We start from the raw sequence: 25,086 nt of genomic DNA on the forward strand, positions 1-25,086 counted from the left end.
TTGGCATACAGATATTCATCAGATTTTCCTTCAGATTTTTGCATAATGAAATGCTTGTTTCAGCCTCTGTGAAAACGAGTAGTGATCAATAAGGACTTTGGCAAGCAGGTTTTTCAATTTGCGTTGGAGGTTTGCTGATGCGCTTTGGTTTTGTAAAGGCCAACGTTCGTCGCGCAAGCTGTTCTGCGTTCCAGGAATTAAGGAGCAGCTTGACTAAATGTTATTAAAGAGCGCTGTTCTTTATTTCACGCCATGTCTGTTCTTTAATTCAGTCCCAGGGCCTCCTGCGGGAATCAAAGCAGTCCCCTCCTCAGCCAGCAGCGTGGTGGTGGCCTGGCTCCCCCCTACCAAACCAAATGGAATCATCCGCAAATACACCATCTTTTGTTCCAGCCCTGGATCTGGGCAGCCGGTAAGTGGTAATTTGCTCCATCACTCCACCCCCCTCCCCACCCCACCCCACCCCACGGCATTAATTGTTAGCAACAAGGACACCAGGAAATTAAAAATACTTCGAGTCAAACTCCATCCTGACAAATTCAGTCATGGCGGCTGTCAAATGTTTAACGGGAAACATTCAATTCTCCTGTAAAACTTCAGTCAGTCTTTCCAAGGCTCTGTTGCTTACTGTTTCAAACATGTCCTACACTTAGTGGTGAAAGCTCACCCCCTTCATCCCTCCCTAACTATTTTATTTCCCCACTTCACTACCTCAGGTTTCATCGAGCTTAGGGTTTTCGCGCATGCAAAGATTCCTGCAACCCTTCACAATCACGGAATCATAGAACCCCTTCAGTGTACAAGGAGGCCATTCGGTCCATCAAGCCTGACGAAGGGGCAAACCCCGAAAGCTTGCGAGTTTACTATCAAATAAATCGGTTGGACTTAAACCTGGTGTTGTCAGACTTCTTACTGTGTTTACCCCAGTCCAACGCCGGCATCGCCATATCTTGTCTGATTGTACAGCTGCCTTCCAAATACCAAGAAATGAAATCCTTGATATTGGACTCTAGCAACTTCCCCTGTACCAGTGTTAGGCTAACTGGTCCACAGTTCCCTGTTTTCTCTCTCCCTCCCTTTTTGAATACTGGGCTTACACCCTCCAATCTATGGGAACTATTCCAGAATCCAAAGAATTTTGGAAAATAACCACCACCTATTTTTAGGGCCATTTCCTTAAGTACTCTGGGATGAAGATTGTCACGACGGGAAAGTGGAACTGAGCCACGACAGATCAGCCATGACCTTATTGAATGGCGGGGCAGGCTCAAAGGGCCAGATGGCCTACTCCTGCTCCTATTTCTTATGTTCTTATGACCTGGGGATTTATCCAGTTTCAATCTCATCAATTCCCTCAAAACCATTTCTCTCCTAATGCTGATTTCCTTCAGCTCCTCACTAAAACATGTTTCTCTCAGCACCTCTCAGCACATTGTTCATGTACAACACGGGAGTGATGTTTCACAGCCACACGGGCAGAGGCATGAGCTAGTTTATTGATTCTTGATATGTGGGTAGTGTTGGCTAGACCCATCCTCAGTTTCTCTGATACAACTGAATGACTTGCTAACAACTTCAGAACGCAGGCCAGTCACCCACGTTGGACACTGGAATCTCGCACGCGGGCCAGACTGGGTAAGGGCAGTGTGTTTCCTTCCCTAACTGACATTTGTGAACCCAATATGCTCTTACAAACATTCGCCAATTACCAATGCCAGATAATTAATTCCAAATTTTTATAACTGGTGAGATTTGCAACAGCATTTCCTACATCCTTGTCCAAAAACATCACCACTTACACTGACAAAGTAAATTAAAATTCAGAGAAGTACAATGAAATTGATAAATGGTTTGGATTGCTCTCTGCTTCATTTCTTCTGATGGCACCAGGGACCTGCCGTATGATATAATGAAATAGAGATGTTAAAGGGACTCAGTTTGTCTGGAAAATGGAATTTATACAATAGCTTAAAAAAGTTGGCAAGAGGCAGATTGTCAACAACATTCAACAATGGCAACATAAAAGATTGAAGTGTTTTTTTTGGAAACAAATGTTCCGTTAAACCATCTCCCATTGTGTGCCCAATCCTTATAGTAAAAGGGGGAATTACCGATTCTCTTCTGGGGCCTGTGCTACTGTGTTACTGTTTGCTTGAATACCTGGATATGACCTAGGCAGATTGGTCACAGTAGTTAGCGCTGCTGCCTGACAGCCCCAGAGACCTGGATTCAAACCCAGTCTCGGGTGACTGTCTGTGTGGAGTTTGCACATTCTCCCCGTGTCTGCATGGTTTTCCTGCGGGTGTTCCCGGTTTCCCCCCACAGTCCACAAATGTGCGGGTTAGGTTGATTGGCCGTGCCAAATTGCCCCTTAGTGTCAGGGGTACTAGCGGGGTGGATAAGTGGGGTTATGGGGATAGGGCCTGGATGGGATTGTGGTCGGTGCAGACTCGTTGGGCCAAATGGCCATCTTCTGCACTGTAGGGGTTCTATGGAATTCCACATTATCAGGAGAAAACCCGATTCTTCCCAATGTTGTTGCCTTCAAGTTGTCAACTCCAGATGGACGAATTCCTGGAGGCTTTGTCACATGACCATCCGGCTCAAATTGCCCTAAGCCTCAAAAACCTCCTCACCCTGCTGACCCACCCACCTCGCCCCACCAACACTCTCGCCGTTGGTTCCTCAATGTGTCCTTCATGTTGTCGATGCAAAGAGAACAGACTCGTAGGTCAGGATTTTCCAACTGTGCCTGCCCCAAAACCGGAAAATCCTACCCAAGATCAACATACCTTTACATGGTCCTACCCCCACCCGCTGGAAATTGGGACAGGAAAATTCCCCCCCTTGACACCTGATGGGATACATTTTGATTATCAGTCAATGCTCCCTTTCCTCCCAGTTTAAATCCCTAGAGAAAGAAACAGTTCTGACCAACATTCTTATTTCCCCATTTTTACTGTTTCCACTTTCTGGGATTCCCAGTATTTTATATCAAATCAGTGAAAGGCTTCAATCAAAATGGGAAATGCACATTTCGTTTCTTTCAATACCCTGATGGTTTAGCTCCAGAATTCTTCGTCGTAGTGTCCTGCAAATTAATCTTCAATTCCTGCAGGACAATATTGGAGGGTTGGCCCACCTCACTGGCCTCCCCCTTTGACAAGGATTCAGCTTAGTAGAAAATTGCAAGCCCAAACCTTATCACCCACCGTTGCTTGGCGCAGTATACCGTCAAGGGACTCTCCTAATACAATCATCCTCCAGCTCACAAGCTCCGCTGCACCAGATCTTCATTCAGGAGCTATGCAGACCGTAAAACAACAAGCCCATTTGAACGTTGCAAACTGCAGTGTCCCTGCTGTGTAGGAATGGTCGGTATCTGCGCATTCGCCGACTAGTGTCACTCCCGTATACATACTTTCCTTTCCGAGGCATTAGCATCTAAAATTCTATTGTGACTGGAGGTCAAAAGTGACGGTGGAGAGGCGGGGTGGGGGATGGGGGTCGGGGGTGAGTGGGGGGGGGAGGAATGGTAGTGCTGTAATGTACTCTCTCTGAAATTACCAGTTATTGTGCCCAGTGTTATTGTAGATTTTTCAAGGCAGCTTTGACAACATGCCTGAAAATAACGGTATCAGATCCCCATGGTTTTAAGCAACTACTTTGATGAGCAGATTACATCTCCATGGCAACATGCGGCTCAGATATTGAAATGAATTTGAAGCAGGGCTTTTGATAAGTAGTAATTTGTCGACCTCCTGTCTCTTTGTCGCTGGAGTGGAGGGTTGAGCTTTCAGATTACTGAAGAACTCAACTGTGTTTTTTTTTGTTAGTTTCTTTTGAGGCCCTTTTGTGAGCCTGAAGCCAAAATTGATGGAATGACAGGCATGTAGCTGGCAACGCTCCAAGACGTACATTCTCCATTAGACTAATGAGGATGATATGGTGCTGATATTTTTGATTAAACTTGATGCGCTGGCCTTTTGGATGTTGCCTCCAGAAGTTTTGCAAAGATAAATCTCACTCCCTCTTGCCTGCGTCCTGGTTTCTCTCTTCCCGCCGCAGGGTTTATGAGTGTGGTCTTGGATTCCACCTTCCAGCTTTTGCTGCTGTAGCCATGAGGGCACCGATATTGCGCTTGGTGGTCGGGGAATCGGGGAAAAAGGAGTCTAAGATATAGTTGCTGATCTCCAAAGCAGTGGCACAGGGGATGGCACAGTGGTTAGCTCTGCTGCCTCACAGCGCCAGGCACCCAGTTCGGGTGACTGTTGTGGAGTTTGCACGTTCTCCCCATGTCTGTGTGGGTTTCCTCCGGGTGCTCCGATTTCCTTCCACTCTCCAAAGATGTGAAGCTTAGATGGATTGGCCGTGCTAAATTGCCTATTAGTGTCAGGGAATTAGAAAGGTAAATACGTGGGGTTATGGACATAGGGCCTGGGTGGGATGGTGGTGGGTGCAGATTTGATGGACTGGATGGCTGCCTTCTGCACTGGAGAAATTCTATGATTTACAAATGTATGACAGTGATGTAGAGGCAAGGGTTGACTGGTCCACTCAGCCTGCCCCACACAACTGCAGTGGCTGCACATTGCAATATATCCACTCACCCCCCCCCACCTGAAAATCATGGGAGTTCCTAAGACAGGTAAGAAAGCTAGGGGAGGCAATGGCGTAATGGTATTGTCACTGGACTAATAATCCAGAGATCCAAGGCAATGCTCTGAGGATCCGTGTTCAAATCCCACCACAGCAGAGATGATGAAATTTGAATTCAATAAAAGTCTGGAATTATAAGTCTAATGATGGCCACAAAACGCTTGTTGTAAAAACCTATCTGGTTCATGAATGTTCTTTAGGGAAGGAAATCTGCCATCCTTACCTGGTCTGGCCTACATGTGACTCCAGAGCCATAGCAATCTTATGCCCTCGGGGATGGGCAATAAATGCTCGCCCAGCCAGCGACACCTACATCCCATAAATGAATAAAAAAGGCAAATAAATGAAATCCAGAGAAATTAGAAGGGGAAGAAAGTCAGGACAACGTTAATGGTTTAATGAAGGAAAGCAAATACACACTTGTTGAGCAAAAATTGTGTTTAATTTGAATTTTTCGGTGAGGTAACAGACAAGGCCGATGAACGAATTGCTGTTGACGTGATGTACATAGACTTCCAAAAGGCATTCATTAAAACCTATCTGGTTTTAATGAACGCCCACCAGGGAAGTGAGTAACTTGTTAGAGTTAAAGGCTGAGTTGAAGACTCCTGATGGACACTAGTTCAGGACACCATACTTTAGAAAGGATATGTAGGCATCAGAGAGAGTGCAGCAAAGATTCACAAGAATGGTTCCAGGGATGAGGAACTTCAGTTACATAGAAAGATTGGAGAAGTTAGCATCATTCTTTTTGGAGAAGAGAAAGTTGAAAGGGGGTGTAATAGTGGTTTGCAAAACCATGAAGGGGCTGGATGGAGTGGGTGGAGAGAAAGTGTTCCCATTGATGGAAGGACTGAGAATGAGAGGAAACAGATTTGAAGTAATTGGTAAAACAAGTAATGGTGACACCAGGAAAAGTTTTTTAATACAATGAGTGGAATGCACTGCCTCAAAGTTTTATTATTATGACCACAAGTAGGCTTACATGAACACTGCAGTGAAGGTGCTGTGAAAATCCCCCTGGTTGCTATACTCCAGCACCTGTTCAGGTACACCGAAGGAGAATTTAGCATGGCCAATACACCTAACTGGACTGTGGGAGGAAACTGGAGCACCCTGAGGAAACCCACGCAGGCACAGGGAGAAGATCCAGACTCCCCACAAATAGTGACCCAAGCTGGGAATCGAACCTGGGTCCCTGGAGCTGTGAGGCAGCAGGGCTAATCACTGTGCCTCCATGCCTGTCAGTACGGTCGAGGCAGGTTCATTCATGGTATTCAGGAAGGAATTGGATCGCAATCTGAAAAGGGAGATATGCTCCTTCAGAGAGTCAGCAGAGACATCATGGGCTGAATGGCATCCTCTGCGCTGTATCTATCCTCTGATTCTATTAGATTTGGGAAATTCCTGACCAAGCCCCAATTTGTTCTAGATATCACTTCACATCACTCGTCACAAGCCTTCAGAGATCTCTTCTGAACCCTTCAACCTCTTACTTTTTCCACCAGCTTTATTGCTTCGTCCAGAAGATTTATGTACCATCAGCTTTCACCCTCCCCACATGCATAACATTCCCAAAAGGCAGAGCCATATCGGCTGCAAATGAGGCCTAGGTAACAAAGTCCAGCCTGCATCTCACTATATGGCCATTAAGCGCCTCATATGACTGGCCAGGGAAAGCTAAGCGGCTCCATCCTGGTATCAGAAGGAAAAAAACATTACCAATGAGAAAAAACCATAAGAACATAAGAACTAGGAACAAGAGCAGGCCATCCAGTTCCTTGAGCCTGCTGCGCCATTCAGTAAGATCATGGCTGGTCTTTTTGTGGACTCAGCTCCACTTACCTGCCTGTTCACCATAACCCTTAATTCCTTTACTGTTCAAAAATCTATCTATGCCTTAAAAACATTCAATGAGGTAGCCTCAACTGCTTCACTGGGCAGGGAATTCCACAGATTCACAGCCCTTTGTGTGAAGTTCCTCCTCGAAGGTATCAAGGATCCCCCTTGGCATGGAAACTGTAATCATTGGTCTGTTATGCACACACACAAAAAAGTAAGGAACTTCAAAGTTTAAGAAAACTTTGCTGGGTTTCCAATGGAGAAAACCTTTCAGGTACTCATGCCAAAAGCAGCAAATTTCTCAATAGTATATTAAGGAGCCATAAAAGGTGATTGGTGCTCCTTTCATCTGTTGGAAATACACAACACAATGACATGAATTGCATCATTCCTCCTATTGAGAGCTTGTTGAAAATTATGGTGTTGTTCCTCCAGCGAACCAAAAGACACATGGCCCACTGTTTCTTTGTGAAGACAGTGGGTGGCATAGCAGCACAGTGCTTAACACTGACCCGGGTTCAATTCCAGCCTTAGGTGACTGTCTATGTGGAGTTTGTAAGTTCTCCCCGTGTCTGTGTGGGTTTCCTCCCAGTTTCCTCTCTCAGTCCAAAGATGTGCGGGTTAGGTTGATTGGCCATGCTAAATTGCTCCTTTGTGTTAGGGGGATGTCAGGGAGATTGGTAGGGTAAATATGTGGGGTTATGGGGATAGGGCCTGGGTGGGATTGTTGTCAGTGCAGACTCAATGGGCTAAATGGCCTCCTTCTGCACGATAGAATTCTACGATTCTATCCTAGAGGCCCTTTCTCAATCCGGCTGAGACAAATAGGGCTGAATTTTCAGGCCATTCCTGCTGGTGGGATCTTCCAGTCCCGCTGATGGCAATCCCTGGCGGCAGGATCCCCTGGTGGCGCAACTGGTGAACAACACAACAGGCCATTGACATCGGTGGGACCTGAAGATCCTGCAGCTGGCCAATCATGAGCTGCTTCCACCACTGGAAAACACACCATGGTGTGGGATGGAAAATCCTACTTGGAAGTTCAGTTATTACGGGACTACAACTCTTACAAAGCAAACCCAACAAGACATTTAAACTGAGACAATGATTTCTTAGTCAGCTCCCCACTTTGCACCCTTCCTAAACTTGCGAACACCTAATACTCATCCTCCCCCTGTCCTCATTCACACAAAGCCCTTCTTCATCTATCACTCTCTTACTCAGTGACTTAAATTGATCCCCAGTCTGGCAATGCCTCATCTTTAGATTTCTCATCCTTGTGTTCCTCAAAGATCTCACTCCCACTTTATCCTTGTAAATCTCTTCAAGCTTCCATAGACTCTACAGTTGAAACCTCTTGCACATCCTCCATTTCCAGCGCTCCATCATTGGCAGTCATGCCTTCAGTTACCTAGAAGATTCCTTTTCCTCAACCTGTCTCTTTGCCTGTCCCCCGTTCTTTTACCTACCTGAGGTTTTTGGTCACCTGTCTTAATATCTGCATATGTGACCCATTGCCAAATGATTGAAAATGCTGCTCTGAAGCACCTTGGGCCAATTTACTACACTGAGATGCTATATAAGTACAGGTTGTTGTTAACAAGGATACCCCCACTGCTGTCTCTGTGCTCAGAAAACTCAGTACTCAGCATTTTGGTGGATTGAGCCAGGGCAGGACTTACTCAGTTAATGGTAAGGGACTGGGGAGAGTTACAGAACAAAGAGGTCAAGAGTTATAGGTTCACAGCTCCTTGAAAGTGGAGTCACGGGTGGACAGTGTGGTGAAGAAGGCATTCAGCATGCTTAGTTTCATTGGTCAGAACGTTGAATACAGGAGTTGGCACATCTTGTTGAAGTTGTACAAGATATTGGTAAGGCTACATTTGGAATCCTGTGTACACTACAGGTCACCATATTATAGAAAGGATATTATTAAACTAGAGAGAGCACAGAAAAAACTTACTAGAATGCTATTGAGACTTGATGGTTTGAGTTATAAGGAGAGGCTGGATAGACTGAGACATTTTTCCTCTGGGATGATCTCATAGAGGTCTACAAAATAGAGTGGCATAGATCAGCTAGATAGTCAATATCTTTTCCCAAAGGTAGGGGAGTCAAAAACTAGAGGGCAGAAGTTTAAGGTGAGAGGGGAGAGAGAAATACAAAACTGTCTAGAAGGGCAATTTTTTCACACACAGGGTGGTGAGTGTCTCGAACAGGCTGCCAGAGGTAGCAGTAGAGGCAGGCACAATTATGTCTTTTAAAAAGCATTTAGACAGTTACATGGGTAAGATGGGTATCAAGGGATACCCCTTGTGGTATGTGGGCAGTTGGGATTACCTTAGGGGTTTTAAAAAAAGGGCAGCTTGGGCAAATTGGGCCAAAGAGCCGGTTTCCGTGCTATAAACCTCTATGACTCTATAAAACCACCTCAAATGCAGTTGGAAAAGTTACAGAGAAGATTCAGACCAGCAACGTCTGAATACTTGAGAAGGCACCATGACTGTCCAGTTAGTGGATTGTGGGAGCTCTGCACCGAGAGGTTAGATGCGCAAATCTCTGTGCAACTTCCCCCCAAAGAGCATTGGCCTGTCTGTATTTCACCGTTACCCGGTGCTGTTGCTTCACACTGAACCCGATTGTTTCTCCTCCTTTACAGGCTCCCAGTGAATACGAAGCTTCCCCGGAGACCCTGTACTACCGAATCCCAAACCTGAACCGCAGGCAACAGTACCTGCTGTGGGTAGCGGCAGTCACATCGGCCGGCCGAGGAAATGTTAGCAATAAAGTCACCGGTGAGCCAGCGGCAAAGGGTATGTCAGCATTTATCTTGTTCATATTGTATTTCCACTCTTTTTGTTTTTGTTCCCTGTCTTTTTATCCTGTACCTCCCACTCTCAGAAGCAGTATAAGACTAAATTCAGAGGTGGTAAGCATAATCATAGAATCTTTTAGTACAGAAGGAGATCAGTCAGCCCATTGAGTTGGCACCAACCACAGTCCCACCCAGGCTCTATCCCCGTAATCCCCTGCATTTACCCGAGCCAGTCTCCCTGTCACTAAGGGTCAATTTATCATGGCCAATCCACCTAACTCGTACATCTCTGGACTGTGGGAGGAAACTGGAGGAAACCCAAGCAAACACGAGGAGAATGTGCAAACTCAGCACAGTGACCTAAGCCGAGAATCAAACCCGGGACCGTGGCGCTGTGAGGCAGCAGTGCTAACCACTGTGCCACTGTGCCACCCCTGTGCAGTGCTGCTTGGGTGGAACAGGTGAATTCAGTCTGAGTTCAGAAGAAATATTAATATCTTGAGCCATTTCTTACAATTCCATGCCCTGTTCCCAACAAATGGGGCATGTTTCTTTTTAAAGAAGTGAGGGGGGTTACGCAACATCACTGGGGAAAGAAAGGTTAACCTGATGGTAACTTTGTACTGGGTGGAGATTCAATCGAAAGGAACTCCCTAGCAACCCATCACTTGGCCACTTTAAGACCACTGGAAAGTATGAAATGCCACCCAAGCACACTCAACCGTGCCAGTGAGTGGTATTTCTATGACCCTGGCAGCAACATGTAAAGGGGCAATGGCAAGCTAACAAAAGTGTTTATTTTTAAAAGAAGAAAAATCGAAACTACTTTATCAAAAGGCCCTGCCCCATGAATGTTTGTTCATTCATTCATGGGATGCGGGCACCTCCAGCCATGCCAGTATTTATTGTTCATTGCTAAGTGCCCTGGAGAAGGTGGTGGTGAGCTGTCCTCTTGAACCCGCTGCGGACTGTGTGGTGTAGGCACACCCACCAGGCTGTTAGGGAGGGTGTTCCAGGATTTTGACCTAGCGACACTGAAGCAACGCCCGATATAGTTCCAAGTCAGGCTGGTGTGTAGCTCAGAGGGCAACTTCTAGGCTGTGTGTGAACTTGGCTGTTTCATCCAGGATATTTTGCTTTGTGCCACTCTCTGAAGAAAATGATAAGAAGATTAATGCTGTGAAAGCTGTGTTCCTTTTCCTACCCTCGTGGGGTTTTTTTAAACGTAGATGTCCTTTTGTATATATTTTTCTCAATGTCTCATTTCATATGCAATCACTAAATCTTACAGTTAATCCTGTGTTGAAAGGCATTGTCAGTTTGTTCTGCAGTACAGGTGTTATTAACCCAGTGGGTCAAGCTCTGGTAAATGATAACATAGTAAGTAATGCCCCTAATTCCCCCCTTTCTGCCTCTCAAACTCAGTGCTTCATTAAGAGGAATTGATGCTTGTTAGTTGGTACCAAGGCAACAACAGAGATTTGCTTCACCTTTGAAGCCTGCCTGTCCTTGGTGTGTGGCGGCTGGGTAAGATATTTTGCTCAACAGTAACTGTTTGCAAACATACCTGAGGTCCTTGGCTCATCACTGAAGGAAGGTGCTATTAATTAGCAAATCTCCACCATTCATTTCGGGGAAGCTGATCGAGGATATGGAACAATAGCAAGGATGTACTTCTGATGCTGTATACAGCCCTGGTCAGAACCCATTTGGAGTATTGTGAGAAGTTTTGCGCCCCATATCTAAGGAAAGATGTGCTGGCTTTGGAAAAGTCCAGAGGAGGTTCACAAGAATGATCCCCAGAATGAAGAGCTTGTCGTGTGAGGAACGGTTGAGGACTCTGGGTCTGTACTCGTTGGAGTTTAGAAGGATGAGGGGGGATCTAATTGAAACTTATAGGATCCTGCAAAGCCTGGATAGATGGACGTGGAGAGGATGTTTCTACTAGTAGGAAAAACTAGAACCAGAGGACACAACTTCAGGCTAAAGGAACGATCCTTTAAAACAGAGATGAGGAGGAATTTCTTCAGCCAGAGAGTGGAAAATCTGTGGAACTCTTTGCTGCAGAAGGCTGTGGAGGCCTGGTCTTTGAGTGTCTTTAAGACAGAGATAGATAAGTTCTTGATTAATAAGGGATCAGGGGTCATGGGGAAAAGGCAGGAGAATGGAGATGAGAAAAATATCAGCCATGATTGAATGGTGGAGCAAACTCGATGGGCCGGGTGACCTAATTCTGCTCCTATGTCTTACGGTCTTATGGTCTAATCCTTTTAGTGCAGAAGGAGGCCATTTGGCCCATCAAGTCTGCATCGACTCTCCGACAGAGTACCTCACCAGGCCCACCACTGTCCCCCCTATCCCCGTAACCCCACGCATTTCTCCCACTAATTCCCTAACCTACACACCTTGGGACATTAAGGGGCAATTGAGGGTGGCCAATCCACCTAACCTGCTCATTTTGGCGTGTGTAAGGAAACTGGAGCACTCAAAGGAAACCCACGCAGACACAGAGACAACATGCAAACTCCACACAGACAGACAAATAGAATTGAACCTGAGTCCCTGGCACCATGAGGCAGCAGTGCTAACCACAGTGCCACTGTGCTGGTCATGTCTGAGAGCAGTGTAACTTCTGAATTAATCTAGAATCTTGGAAGTACTAGTGGCAACACAGGTGACAAGCTAGGAGACATAGTCACCACCTAATGTCGTACTGCACTTTTCTACTAATGAAGCCCAACTGGATTTGATTTATTATTGTCACGTTTTGGAATACAGTGAAAAGTATTGTTTCTTGCATGCCATACAGACACAGCATACCGTTCATAGAATACATAGAGGAAAAGGAAAGGTTAGGGTGCAGAATGTAGTGATATAGTCATAGCTAGGGTGTAGAGAAAGATCAATTTAACATAAGATAGGTCCATTCAAACGTCTGATGGCAGCAGGGAAGAAGCTGTTCTTGAGTCAGTTGGTACATGATCTCAGACTTTTATACCTACTTCTCGATGGGAAAAAGTGGAAGAGAGTGTATCTGGAGTGCGTGGGGTCCTTGATTATGCTGGCTGTTTCCCCGAGGCAGCAGGAAGTGTAGACAGATTCAATGGATAGTTTGTCTGATGGACTGGGCTACATTGACAACCTTTTGTAGTTTCTTGTGGTCTTGATCAGAGCAGAAGACATACCAAGCTGTGCTACATCCAGAGGGGATGCTTTCTATGATGCATCTGTAAAAATTGGTGAGAATCGTCGTGGACATGCTGAGTTTCCTTAGCCTCCTGAGAAACTAGAGGAGTTGGTGTGCTTTGGTAGATCTTGTGTTTAATCTCCGGCCTGTCCTGGGTCAGGGCTGGGCTACTAATTGGGACACTTAATTGCACATCGTGGCTCAGCACAACCGAGAGAGCAAGCAGCCAGGTTTTCTGCTACAAGATTGGAGATATTGATTGATAGCGGATTCGTGTTTGACCGAATGCCTAATCTCTTGCCACTCATTAACCATATCCCAGTGGCAGAATCCAAGTATCCTGCAGGCTGTTATTGCTTATGAAGCAACATCCCAGTCAGTACCTGGGGAAATGGGAATTCCAGGTAAAAAATAGAATGTTTCTGCTGCTGCCACACTGGCAAAACTTGCATCTGCTGCCATTTCGTTAAGTTGTTCTTTAAGGTTGGTGATATTTTTCATTTTACTGTGGTTTACATCAGTACACAGAGAATGTAGGAGGGATTTCAGGATTGGATGTTTTAGTAACCGTGATCTCCTGGAACATGTTTTAGACACAGTAAGTAGTCTCACAACACCAGGTTAAAGTCCAGCAGATTTACTTGGTTGCACAAACTTTCGGAGCGCTGCCCCTTCATCAGGTGAGTGCAGGATTTGTTTCACGACTAATAATTGAGTTTGTGTCTAAATATGTCCTGTTTGTGAAACAAATCCTGCACTCACCTGATGAAGGAGCGGTGCTCCAAAAGCTCATGCTACCAAATAAACCTGTTAACCTGGTGTTGTGAGACTTCTTACTCTTCCCAACCTAATCCAACGCCAGCATCGCCACATCATGTTTCAGACGATCAGAGCCAAATTTTCCCTGAATTGGCCCAGAGGTTTTCTGTTTCAAATAAGACTTGACATACCATGGGTGAAATTTTTTTTGTTCCGCCTGCTGCGGGAATGAATCATAGAGAGGGGGACGGAAAATTTTGGGAATATTTAAAGGTCTATTGACCTCAGAGGAGAATTTCTGGTCTTGGAGTGCACGTGGCCAGAAAACCCCGCCCTATGTTAAGGACTATCCTTGTGTTTTGCACTGACTATTGTGCACAATGTGCTATGAATTATATACACTGTACTTACAATGTGTACAGTGTCCCAGGCACTGTGAGCAACGTACAGCATGCTGTTGAGATGAATACCTCAAGAATCCATGTTTTGTATTCTAGCTCCAGCAAAGATTATTGCATTCGGAGGGACAGTCACTACTCCTTGGATGAGAGATGTGTTTCTACCTTGTCGAGCTGTGGGTGACCCAGGACCAACCATCAAGTGGACAAAAGACAGGTGAACGTCTACTCTGCAGGGCAGTATCTTTTTATCTGGGATTCCCTCTCTTCTGCCTGTCGGTCCATCTCATCAGTTTTAACATGGCATATGTGGTGTAGTGATAATGTCACTGGGTTTGTAGTCAAATGCTCTGGGGACGTGTGTTCAAATCTCACCACGTCAGCTGGTGGAAGGTAAATTCAATTGATAAATGGTGAAACTATGAGCGATTGTTGTAAAAACCCGTCAGGTTCACTTATCTCCTTTAGGGATGGAAATCTGCCATCCTTACCCTGGTCTGGCCTGCTTGTGACTCCAGAGCCACAGCAATGTAGTTGACTCTTAACTATTCTCTGAAATGGCCAAGCAATCCAAGGGCAGTTAGGGATGGGCAACAAATGATGAGCTTATCAACGTTGCCCACTTCCCAAGAGGAAATAAAAATAAAGAAGGGTGTTGGTACATTCAGATCCTCATTGGGAAACCGGGCAGGCAGAATGTTTCCAATGTTGGGGAAGTCCAGAACTAGGGAGTCACAGTCTAAGAATAAGAGGTAAGCCATTCAGGACTGAGATAAGGAAGGACTTCTTTGATCAGAGAGTTGTGAACCTGTGGAATTCTCTACCATAGAAAGCCGTTGGGGCCAGTTCATTAGATACGTTCAAGTGGGAGCTGGATGTGGCCCTTGCGGCGAAAGGAATCAAGGGGTACGGAGAGAAAGCGGGAGTGAGATACTGAAAGTGCATGACCAGCCACAATCATATCAAATGGTGGTGCAGTCTTGAAGAGCCGAATAGCCTACTTCTGCACCTATTTTCTATGGTTCTTTGTTAACCTGGTGCTCCCCATTGGGTTGCTTTGCAGGATCCTAATTCAGAATGACCACTGGCGGCCTGGGCAGTGAGACAGCTCATTTTGGGAATAAAGACAATCTAACAAGACTCTTGGTCCTTCCAAATTAGGCTGATTTATTGGCAGCATTGGCAGTTTCCATGGAGATATTTGCTCCAATGTCTAACAGTATACATTGGGAGAAGAAGGATGATAATGAGGACTAGTAATGCAGTTTGACAAATAATAAAGCACCCCCCCCACACACACAGAAACTAACCAAACAGAATATCTTGAAAGTATTGTTTGAGATATTAACGTCCTTCTGATAGCATTCAACCTGCAGTCTGAATAGAGGCAGAACCTATTTATTGTAAATGGTGTAACAATAGGGAATAGAATGGAGAGAATAGAAATGTTAGAAGTATTCAAAAACTATTAACTCTGGGCTTTTCTATAAGGCTTGTGATAAAGTGTAGCTGTTTTAACGTAACGCAGTGCATCACAGCCCAGCAGGGTTTGCAGCTGCGATAGATATTGAGATCCTATTCGCAACCATGTCATGGGGGTAGATGTTAGCCTTGACCGAAGATGTTGTCCAGGTCGAAGACTTTGACACAGAGAGAGAGAATCATATATTCCACATATCTCCAAAGCACTTGTTTCAGTGTAGCACTTTCAGAATCCCCTATCTAATGTCAGCAGACCTTACACCCCAAGCCATAACAATCAAACCCAGACACGTGCCATAAATAAGGTTGCCAGCCCTCTCGCATTGACCTGCAGGGATGAGTAATAAATGCCTGGAGTCTTCAGGAATCGAAGATTAGTCTTCAGGCCACTGCTCAGACCAAACAGGGCAAAAAATCATCAGGGTGTTAAAATATGAAAAAAAACTTTGATTTTTTTTCTTCATCCCCTTTGAACGTCATCACTTCTTTATTTATAAGTTTATTGGAGATGAGGACACAAAAACTGTGTGACTGAGACCCAAGAGTCACCCAATTGTATAATCCGGAGTCCGTTGAATTCTCAATTTTTTATTCATTGGTGGGACGTGGGCGTCGCTGGCTGGGCCAGCATTTATTGCCCAATCTTAGTTGCCCTTGGAGGCAGTTGAGAGTCAACCACATTGCTGTGGCCCTGTAGTCACATGTAGGCCAGCTTAGGTAAGGACGGCAGATTTCCTTCCCTAAAGGACATTAGTGAACCAGATGGGTTTTTCCCACAATCGACAATGGTTTCATGGTCATCAGTAGATTCTCAATTCCAGATATTTTTTATTGAATTCAAATTCCACCATCCGCCATGGTGGGATTTGAACCCGGAATGTCCCCAGAGCATTAACTAAATTTCTGGATGAATAGTCTAGTGATAATACCACTAGGCCATTGACGTGGGAAGGTGGGGCATCACAAAGATAGACACATTGAATGACCCAATGGCAGAAGCTTGAGGTCAGGACAGGTGGAGGCAAAAGTGCTTGCAATGAAATCTCCAGGAAGAGTTGCCAAACCTTGGTTCAAAGAGGATGAAAATGAAGCAAAAAAGAGAGAAGCTATGCAGCTGCACAGCAGAGCATAATCTGTACTTCAGAAAAGCTACTAAGACAATGTTGCGATGGCCACTTGATGAATTATGGCCTTGTAATCAGAAATCTAATTGGAAAGGAGCAAATTAAAATGTTTAATACAGAATTGTGCAGTAATTAACGATAAGGCTGTGTTATTTGCAGCGAGGACTCCGCTATCCCAGTGCAAGTTGACGGACACAGAATGATCTTCAACAATGGGACACTGTTTCTTCGCTCAGTTAGAGCAGAGGATTCTGGGTATTATACCTGCACAGCAACAAACACCTGGGGCTTCGACACAATTATAGTCAACCTCCTGGTCCAAGGTAGGACCAGAGTTAAGATGCTTATTTCTTCCACACTGTGCATTGATCCCTTTGCCTAACCATTGAAGGCAGAGGCTCCAGGTGTTTTTAGCCACACTGCCTGGAAATGCTTCCCTAAACCATCCCACCTCTTCCCTTCTCTTCTCAACTTTAGAAACCTCCTGTTATCATAGTATCATAGAACTTACAGTGCAGAAGGAGGCCGTTTGGCCCATCAAGCCTGCATCGACAACAATTTCACCCAGGGCCTATATATTGTATGTGATATGTTATTATATGTTATAGAACATATATAATATATATGTATATGTATGTAACCCTACATATTTACCTTCCTAATCCCCCGACACTAAGGGGCGATTTAGCATGTCAAATCAACCGAACCCGCACATCTTTGGACTGTGGGAAGAAACCGGAGCACCCGGAGGAAACACGCAAACACGGGGAGAATGTGCAAACTCCACACAGGCCGGAATTGAACCCAGGTCACTGGCGCTGTGAGACAGCAGTGCTAACCACTGTGCCACGGTGCTCTTGGCTCATCTTTCTGGGCCAAGCTTTTGGTCACCTCTCCTAACCTCTTCTTTCCCAATCCCTCATAACTACTCTTCTTTATTTTTTCCCTCCTTCTCCTGAAGAGTACCTTGAACCTTGTCCACATTAATGGCGTCAAATTGTTCTGGGGACCATAACTCGTTAGCAGAGACTCCACATTGGCCATTGTTACTTGAAGGATACAGACAGAGTCAGTAGATGGTTTCCATTGGCCCTAAAGTTGGGAAACAATGGATACCAGTTTAAGCTATGAATGATTAGGATCCAGAATGCGCTGCCTGAGAGAGTGCTGGAGGTAGGTTCAATTATCTCCTTCACAAGGGAAATGGATAATTATCTGAAGAGGAACAAATTTCCAGGGTTCCAGGGAAAAGGCATGAGAATGTGATTTGTTGAATCAGCACACACATAGAATCCCTCGAGTATGGAAGAGGCCATTCAACTCACCAACTCTCTGACAGAGTACTTTACCCAGGCCCTCCTCTGCCCAATTCCTGTTACACCACACAGCACCCATGGCTAATCCATCTAGTACACACTTTAGAATACTAAGGAGCAATTTAGCATGGCCAATCCACCTGACATGCACAATTTCAGAGTAACAGAGGAAACCCACGCGGGCGTGAGAAGAATGCACAAATTTCACACAGTCACCCAAGGCTGGAATCAAACCCAGGTCCGTGGCACTGTGAGGAAGCAGTGCCAAGCACTGTGCCATCATGACATCCCACATGGTGGACCGAATGGTCTCCTGTACTTTAAGTATCCTATAATACTACCCATCACATAGAAATGAATAGATAACCAGTTGCGTTGAATCGAGGCGATAATGCTTCAGGGATCATGCCGTGTGAAACTCAATTGGCTTGCCTGGTAATGTGAACTTTTGTACTCTGTGACAGCCTTGGTCAGTCCTCTTACCTTTGAGAATTATAACGTGCACAATTATTTCATTTTAAAATACTTTTCTTCCAATATCCCCCTTTTTGGTGAGCATGATTCCAAGGTATAAATTTACCTTTTGGTAACTTTATACCAAGCACAGGTTGTGTGAATTTAGCTCTACAGTGTGAGTTTGTAAACCATGCCATCATCAACCATGCCTTTATTAAACACCAGACTGTGATCAGGAGCAAGGAAATTAGATGTTTTTTTCCCTCATGCCTGTCCCAGCAGCATTGCTGTTGACCAGCAGAGAACCATAGAATCATACAGTGCAGAGGAGGCCCTTCAGTCCATCAAGTCTGCACTGATACATGAGGAACACCTGACCTCCCACCTAATCCCCTTTAACAGCACTTGACCCATAGCCTTGAATCTTATGATGTGCCATCCAGGTATGTTTTAAAGGATGTGAGACATCCCACCTCCACCACCCTCCCAGGTAGCGCATTCCAGACCGTCACCATCCTGTGGGTAAAGACGGTATTCCTCACATCCCCCCAAAACCTCCTGCCCCTCACCTTGAACCTATGGCCCCCTTGTGACTGACCCTTCAACTAAGGGGAACAGCTGCTCCTTATCCACTCTGTCTGTGCCCCACATAATCTTGTACACCTCGATTCAGCCTCCTTTGCTCCAATGAAAACAACTCAAGCCTATCCAACCTCTCTTCATAACTTAAATGTTCCATCCCAGGCAGCATAGCAGAATCTTCCCTGCACCCCTTCCAGTGCAATCACATCCTTCCTATAATGTACTGCACACAGTATACTGTACTCCAGTACTGCACACAGTATACTGTACTCCAGTACTGCACACAGTATACTGTACTCCAGTACTGCACACAGTATACTGTACTCCAGTACTGCACACAGTATACTGTACTCCAGTACTGCACACAATATACTGTACTCCAGTACTGCACACAGTACACTGTACTCCAGTACTGCACACAGTATACTGTACTCCAGTACTGCACACAGTAAGCTAGCTGTGGTGTCACCAAAGGTCGATACAACTCCAGCATGACTTCCCTGCTTTTGTAATCTATGCCTTGATTGATGAAGGTAAGTGTCTCATATGCCCTTTTTCAATGGGTGGGAGGCTGGTTTGCATGATGGACTGGGCTTCGTTCACAATCCTCGGTTCGGATGAAAAGAAATGATCTGTAAATGAAAGGACTGTTTATTAACTCGCTGTGCCATTAGTTACATTTGCTGTAAATAGTTACTCTGGATCATTATTTCATTGACCACTTATTTGCCTTTTCCTAGTGCCACCTGACCAGCCTCGTCTGACCGTGTCTAGAACCTCATCCTCCACTATAACCTTGGCTTGGATTCCCGGTGACAATGGTGGCAGCTCCATCAGAGGTAGGTGCAGCTATTTGCCCCAGACCTTACGACCATTTATTCCCCATCTGTACTTTGAAAGACCAGCCTGTTTAAGCTTTAAGCTCATTTACTAGTGTCACAAGTAGTCTTTCATTGACACTGCAATGAAGTCACTGTGAGAATCCCCCAGTCGCCAGACTCCGGCGCCTGTTCAGATACACAGAGGGACAATTTAGCATGGCCAATGCACCTAACTAGCACATCTTTTGGACTGTGGGATGAAACTGGAGCACCCAGAGGAAACACACACAAACACGGGGAGAACGTGCAAACTCCGCACAGACAGTAATCCAAGCTAGGAATCAATGATTGGGAGGCTGGTTTGCGTAATGGACTGGGCTACGTTCACAATCCTTTGCAGTTTCTTGCGGTCCTGGCCAGGGAAGGAGTCATACCAAGCCGTGATACAGCTAGATTGGCTGCTTTCTATGGTTCATCTATAAAGTAGGGATATGGAATGAATGCTGGCACTGCCAGTGATACCCTCATTCGATAAGAGATGAACTAAACTCCTTCTGATTTCATTCTCCTTCAAAGTCAACAGACAGGAATGTCAAGTAAATTGTCTGCCCACTAGTTAGGCTAAAATTATGATTCCAAATAAAACAAATAAAACCCTTTTGCATTTGTTTCTGTATTACTCATGGCTTTGGAGACACCAGCTGCTTGATTTTCCAATTCATCTTCAGCAAACACAATTCTCCCAACTGGAGTCTCGATCCACTCCACTCTGCCATCACCAATCTATTTCTGGCTTTGGGGGCAGGGGCCGGTGGGGGAGGGGAAATGGGGCCAGGTCACAACCCCCAGGACAGGAAAAATGGGAATGCTTCTCAACTCCGAAGGTGGTTTGCGTTGTGCATATTGGGGGTTGCCACTTTAAGGGAGCAGGTCAGATCTTCACTCAAAGGGTGGTGAATCTCTGGAATTCTCTGCCCGTTGAAGTGGTGGAGGCTGCCTCGCTAAATATTTTTAAGAAGCGGGTTGATGGGTTTTTGATAAGAGAGGGGATTAAGGGTTATGGGGAGAGGGCGGGAAAGTGGAACTGAGCCACAACAGATCAGCCATGATCTTGTTGAATGGCGGGGCAGGCTCGAAGGGCTAGATGGCCTACTCCTGCTCCTATTTCTTATGTTCTTATGTTCTTATGACCTTGATGGGTGGCACAGTGGTTCACACTGCTGCCTCTCAGCGCCAGAGACCCGGGTTCAATTCTGGCCTCAGGTGACTGTCTGTGTGGAGTTTGTACATTCTCCCCATGTCTGCGTGGGTTTTCTCCGGGTGCTCCGGTTTCCTCCCACAATCCAACGATGTGTGGGTTAGGTTGATTGGCCATGCTAAATTGCCCCTTAGTGTCCGAGGGATTAACAAGGTAAATACGTAGGATTATGAGGATGGGGCCTGGGTGGGACTGTTGCCAGTGTAGGCAAGATGGGCTGAATGATCTCCTACACTGTAAAGCTTCTATGGCCCAGGGTGTGGGGTGTTCTGCTCTGAAAGGTCAGTAGTCATTTGGACTGTGGAGCGAGTAAGACTGCAATAAAAACCTGTGTTCCCTGACATCTATCTGTGGAATGAGTTAGAAACATAGGCACATCAAAACTATAAGTGGAGTAGAGCATTTGGCCCTCAAGCCTGCTCCGACATTCATTATGATCATGACTGATCATCAAATTCAATATCCTTTTTCCCCGTTTCCCCCCTCCCCATATCTCTTGATCCCTTTAGCCCCAAGAGCTATATCTAATTTCTTCTTGAAATCAACAACATTTTGGCCTCAACTACATTCGGTGGTAGTGAGTTCCACATATTCACCACTCTCTGGGTGAAGAAATTTCTCCTCACCTCAGTCCTAAAAGATTTACCCTTTATCCTCAAGCCCTAGTTCTTGACCCCTAGTTCTGAACTTCCCCACCATTGGGAACATTCTTTCTGAATCTACCCTGTCTAATCCTGTTAGAATTTTATAAATTTAAGTTTAAAGTTCATTTATTAGTGTCACAAGTAGGCTTACATTAACACTGCAAAGAAGTTACTGTAAAAATGCCCTATTCGCCACACTCCAGCACCTGTTCGGGTACACTGAGGGAGAATTTAGCATGGGCAATACACCTAACTGGCACATCTTTCAGACTGTAAACTCCTATGAAGTTCTTGAAGATACTGCTCAGTATTAAAGAAGTGAACAGTTTGTAAAGCACAAACCTTTCTTTATTATTAATCCTCGAGCAGTGAATTAGATGAAAGGCCATTCAGCAGTAATTTCCTGTGTAGGGATAACATTATTACCTTTTTAATACATAGAACAACAAACAGCTGTAGAAACATAGCAGCAGGGACAGCGGAGAAGCAGTGAGACTATCCCAGCAATTAATTACAAGCGCACAATTAATTACCTACACCCATCACTCAAATCCCTTCCCTTTCAAATTTGTCTTGTTGATCAACTTTTCCCTTAATTGGATCGCTGATATTAATAACTGTGCACGCAAACAATATGCAGCAAGTGGTTTCATGCCCGTCCAAGCTACAGTGTAGTGTGTGTAATTACAGTGAAGAAATTGCCACATGATTCCTTAGGTATTAATCGTCCCAGAAGAGGAAAACTGTGCAATGGTTTGGATAGGATGGCCCCAGTGGTGTCTTTACCCTTGTTTCCATTTGCTCTGTCATTCCCATCTCTGTGAAGTCAATTAAATTGAGTTAGATTCTGTAGCTGGTTCTCCTGTTCAATTAGTTTTGGAAGTTAGGCTCATCAATTACACTAAAAAAGATGGAAGCAAAGAGTTGGTAGAAAGCTCGAGTTGATTTTTGAGCCTTGAGTTTAGCCTCCTACTCCACATGGGAAGGGGACTCTCCTTTTCCTTGCTGGATCTGTACCACTCAACCTTTAACATGTGTTTTCACACCAATTAGAAATATCCTTGTACAAGGCAGGTGAACCAGGTGTAGAATTAATCTCTGCGGTGCAGAAGGAGGCCATTTGGCCCATCGAGTCTGTATGTACTCTCTGAAAGAGCATCTCATCCAGGCCCAGAACCCTCCCAACACCATCCTATCCCCATAACCTCGTGCATTTCCCATAGCTAACCCACCTATCTACATACCTTTGGACATTAGAGGGCAATTTAGCATGGCCAATCCAGCTGACCTGCTCATTTTTGGATGCTAAGGGCAGTTTAGCATGGCCAACTCAAGTAACTTGCATATCTTTGGACGCTAAGGGCAGTTTAACGTGGCCAATCCACCTAGTCTGCACTCCTTTGGATACTAAGGGAAGCTTAGCTTGGCCAACCCACCTATCTTGCTCATCTTTGGGCGCTAAGGGCAATTTAGCATGGCCAATCCACTTTTTTTTTTAATTATTCATTCAGGGGATGTGGATGTCACTGGCAAAGGCCAGCATTTTTGCTCATCCCTAATTGCTATTCATCTGAGTGGCTTGCTAGACCATTTCAGAAGATGATTCAGAGACAACCACATTGCTGTGGCTCTGGACTCACATGTAGGCAAGGCCAGGTAAGGATGGCAGATTTCCTTCTCTAAAGGACATTAGTGAACCAGATGGGTTTTTACAACAAACGATTAGAGTTTCATGGTCACCGTGACTGAGACTAGCTTTATAGTCTGGATTTTGAAGCTGCCAAGGTGGGATTAGAAACCAGGTCCCTAGGGCTTTAGCCTGGGGCTTTGGATCGCGATTTCCAGAGAGACATCACCGCTATGCATTGTTATGGGGAGGCGATGGCCTAGTGGTATTATCACTAGGCTATTAATCCAGAAACCCAGCTAACATTCTGGGGACTCGGGTTTGAATCCCGCCACTGCAGATAGTGGCATTTGAATTCAATAAAAAATATCTGGAAATAAGAATCTATGGATGACCATGAAACCATTGTCAGAAAAACCCACCAGGTTCACTAATGTCCTTTACGGAACAAAATCTGCGATCTTCACCTGTCCTGGCCTACATGTGACTCCAGAGCCACAGCAATGTGTTGACTCTTGACTGCCCCCAGGCAACTAGAGATGGACAATAAATGCTGGCCAGCGATGTCCATGTCCTAGGAAAGAATTTTTCTAAAACATGCCACTGTCACCCCATCTCCTCACTGATAAGGTAAACAGAAGCTCTTCCAACAAAATTCCTCTGAGCAAGAAAATGGAGCCCGGGACTTCTCTCTGTTGACAGTGGTCACCTGATGCTGTTCCCACTCTTCCTTCAGACATTACTCTGGATCCGTGGCTGCAGCCTGTTGCCGTGCTTGCCATGTTCCCGCCCACCAACTTTCTGTAATTGTCAGTGCGGGAGGGGCAGAAGTTGAGTCTGGTCCATTTACACGAGGTCTGGGAGTTAAAAGGATTTGAGTCTCAGATTGTGAGCTGGGTGAGTTTGTTTCTGCTCAATCCCACACTCCTCTAGCCCCATGTTAAAATTGGGATTCAGGTTCTTTAGCATTACTCAGAATATCCCAACCCCTCCAGAAATGGATTAATGAACATCGCTCCATCACACAAACCAGCCTCCCATCCACTGACTTCATCTGCACTTCGCGCTGCCTCAGAAAAGCAGCCAACATAATCAAGGACCCCCTGAATCCCCAACATTCTCTCTTCCATCTTCTTCCATTGGGAAAAAGATTCGAAAGTCTGAGGTCACGTACTAACCAACTCAAGAATAGCTTCTTCACTTTTACCATCAGATTTTTGAATGGACCTACCATGTAGTAAGCTGAAATTTCTCTACACACTAGCTATGACTGTAACACTATATTCTGCAGCCTCTCCTTTCCTTCTCCCCTATGTTATCTCTGAACGGTGTTCTTTGTCTGTATAGCACACAAGAAGCAATTCTTTTTACTGTATCCCAATTCATTTGACAATAATAAATCAAAGCAAATCAACAGAGCATTTAGCTAAAAAGATCAACCTGTACTTATTAAGGTCATTCATTTGAAACTTAGCACAGAAAAGCAAAGGAGGACATCTTAATGTTGAAGGTTGAATGTTGGTGACAAAAACAGTTGACGAGGGTAAAGCCGTGGATGTCATCTATATGGATTTTAGTAAAGCGTTTGACAAAGTGCCTCATGGCAGGTTGGTGCAAAAGGTTAAATCTCATGGGATAAAAGGAGAGGTGGCTAAATGGGTAGAGAACTGGCTTGGCCACAGAAGACAGAGGGTAGTAGTGGAAGGGTCTTTTTCAGGCTAGAGGTCTGTGACCAGTGGTGTTCCGCAGGGTTCTGTACTGGGACCTCTGCTATTTGTGATATATATAAATGATTTGGAAAAAGGTGTAACTGGTGTGATCCGTAAATTTGCGGATGACACAAAGATGGCTGGACTTGCCGATAGCAATGAACATTGTCGGAGAATACAACAGGATATAGATAGGCTGGAAGATTGGGTGGAGAAATGGCAGATGGAATTTAAACCAGATAAATGCGAGGTGATGCATTTTGATAGGACTAATGTAGGGGGGAGCTATACAATAAATGGCAGAACCATCAAGAGTATAGAAACACAGAGGGACCTGGGTGTGCAAGTCCACAGATCCTTGAAGGTGTTAGCACAGGTGGAGAAGGTGGTGATGAAGGCATATGGCA

The 25,086-nt window shown here is 45.1% G+C and overlaps 1 protein-coding gene across 2 annotated transcripts in view; it reads left to right on the forward strand.

Moving 5' to 3' along the window:
- Positions 1-25,086, forward strand: part of dscaml1 (Down syndrome cell adhesion molecule like 1) — a 605,093-nt gene that overhangs the window by 514,553 nt on the left and 65,454 nt on the right. For both annotated transcript variants that reach the window (XM_080214516.1, XM_080214517.1), the window contains exons 20-24: positions 273-412; positions 9,161-9,314; positions 13,760-13,877; positions 16,426-16,589; positions 19,361-19,459. In XM_080214516.1, the coding sequence (XP_080070642.1) occupies positions 273-412; positions 9,161-9,314; positions 13,760-13,877; positions 16,426-16,589; positions 19,361-19,459 (675 nt within the window). The remainder of the gene's footprint in view (positions 1-272; positions 413-9,160; positions 9,315-13,759; positions 13,878-16,425; positions 16,590-19,360; positions 19,460-25,086) is intronic.

This window comes from Carcharhinus amblyrhynchos, chromosome 29, assembly GCF_965287045.1.
Source record: "Carcharhinus amblyrhynchos chromosome 29, sCarAmb.v2.hapA, whole genome shotgun sequence".
In the NCBI taxonomy this organism is placed as follows: domain Eukaryota; kingdom Metazoa; phylum Chordata; class Chondrichthyes; order Carcharhiniformes; family Carcharhinidae; genus Carcharhinus; species Carcharhinus amblyrhynchos.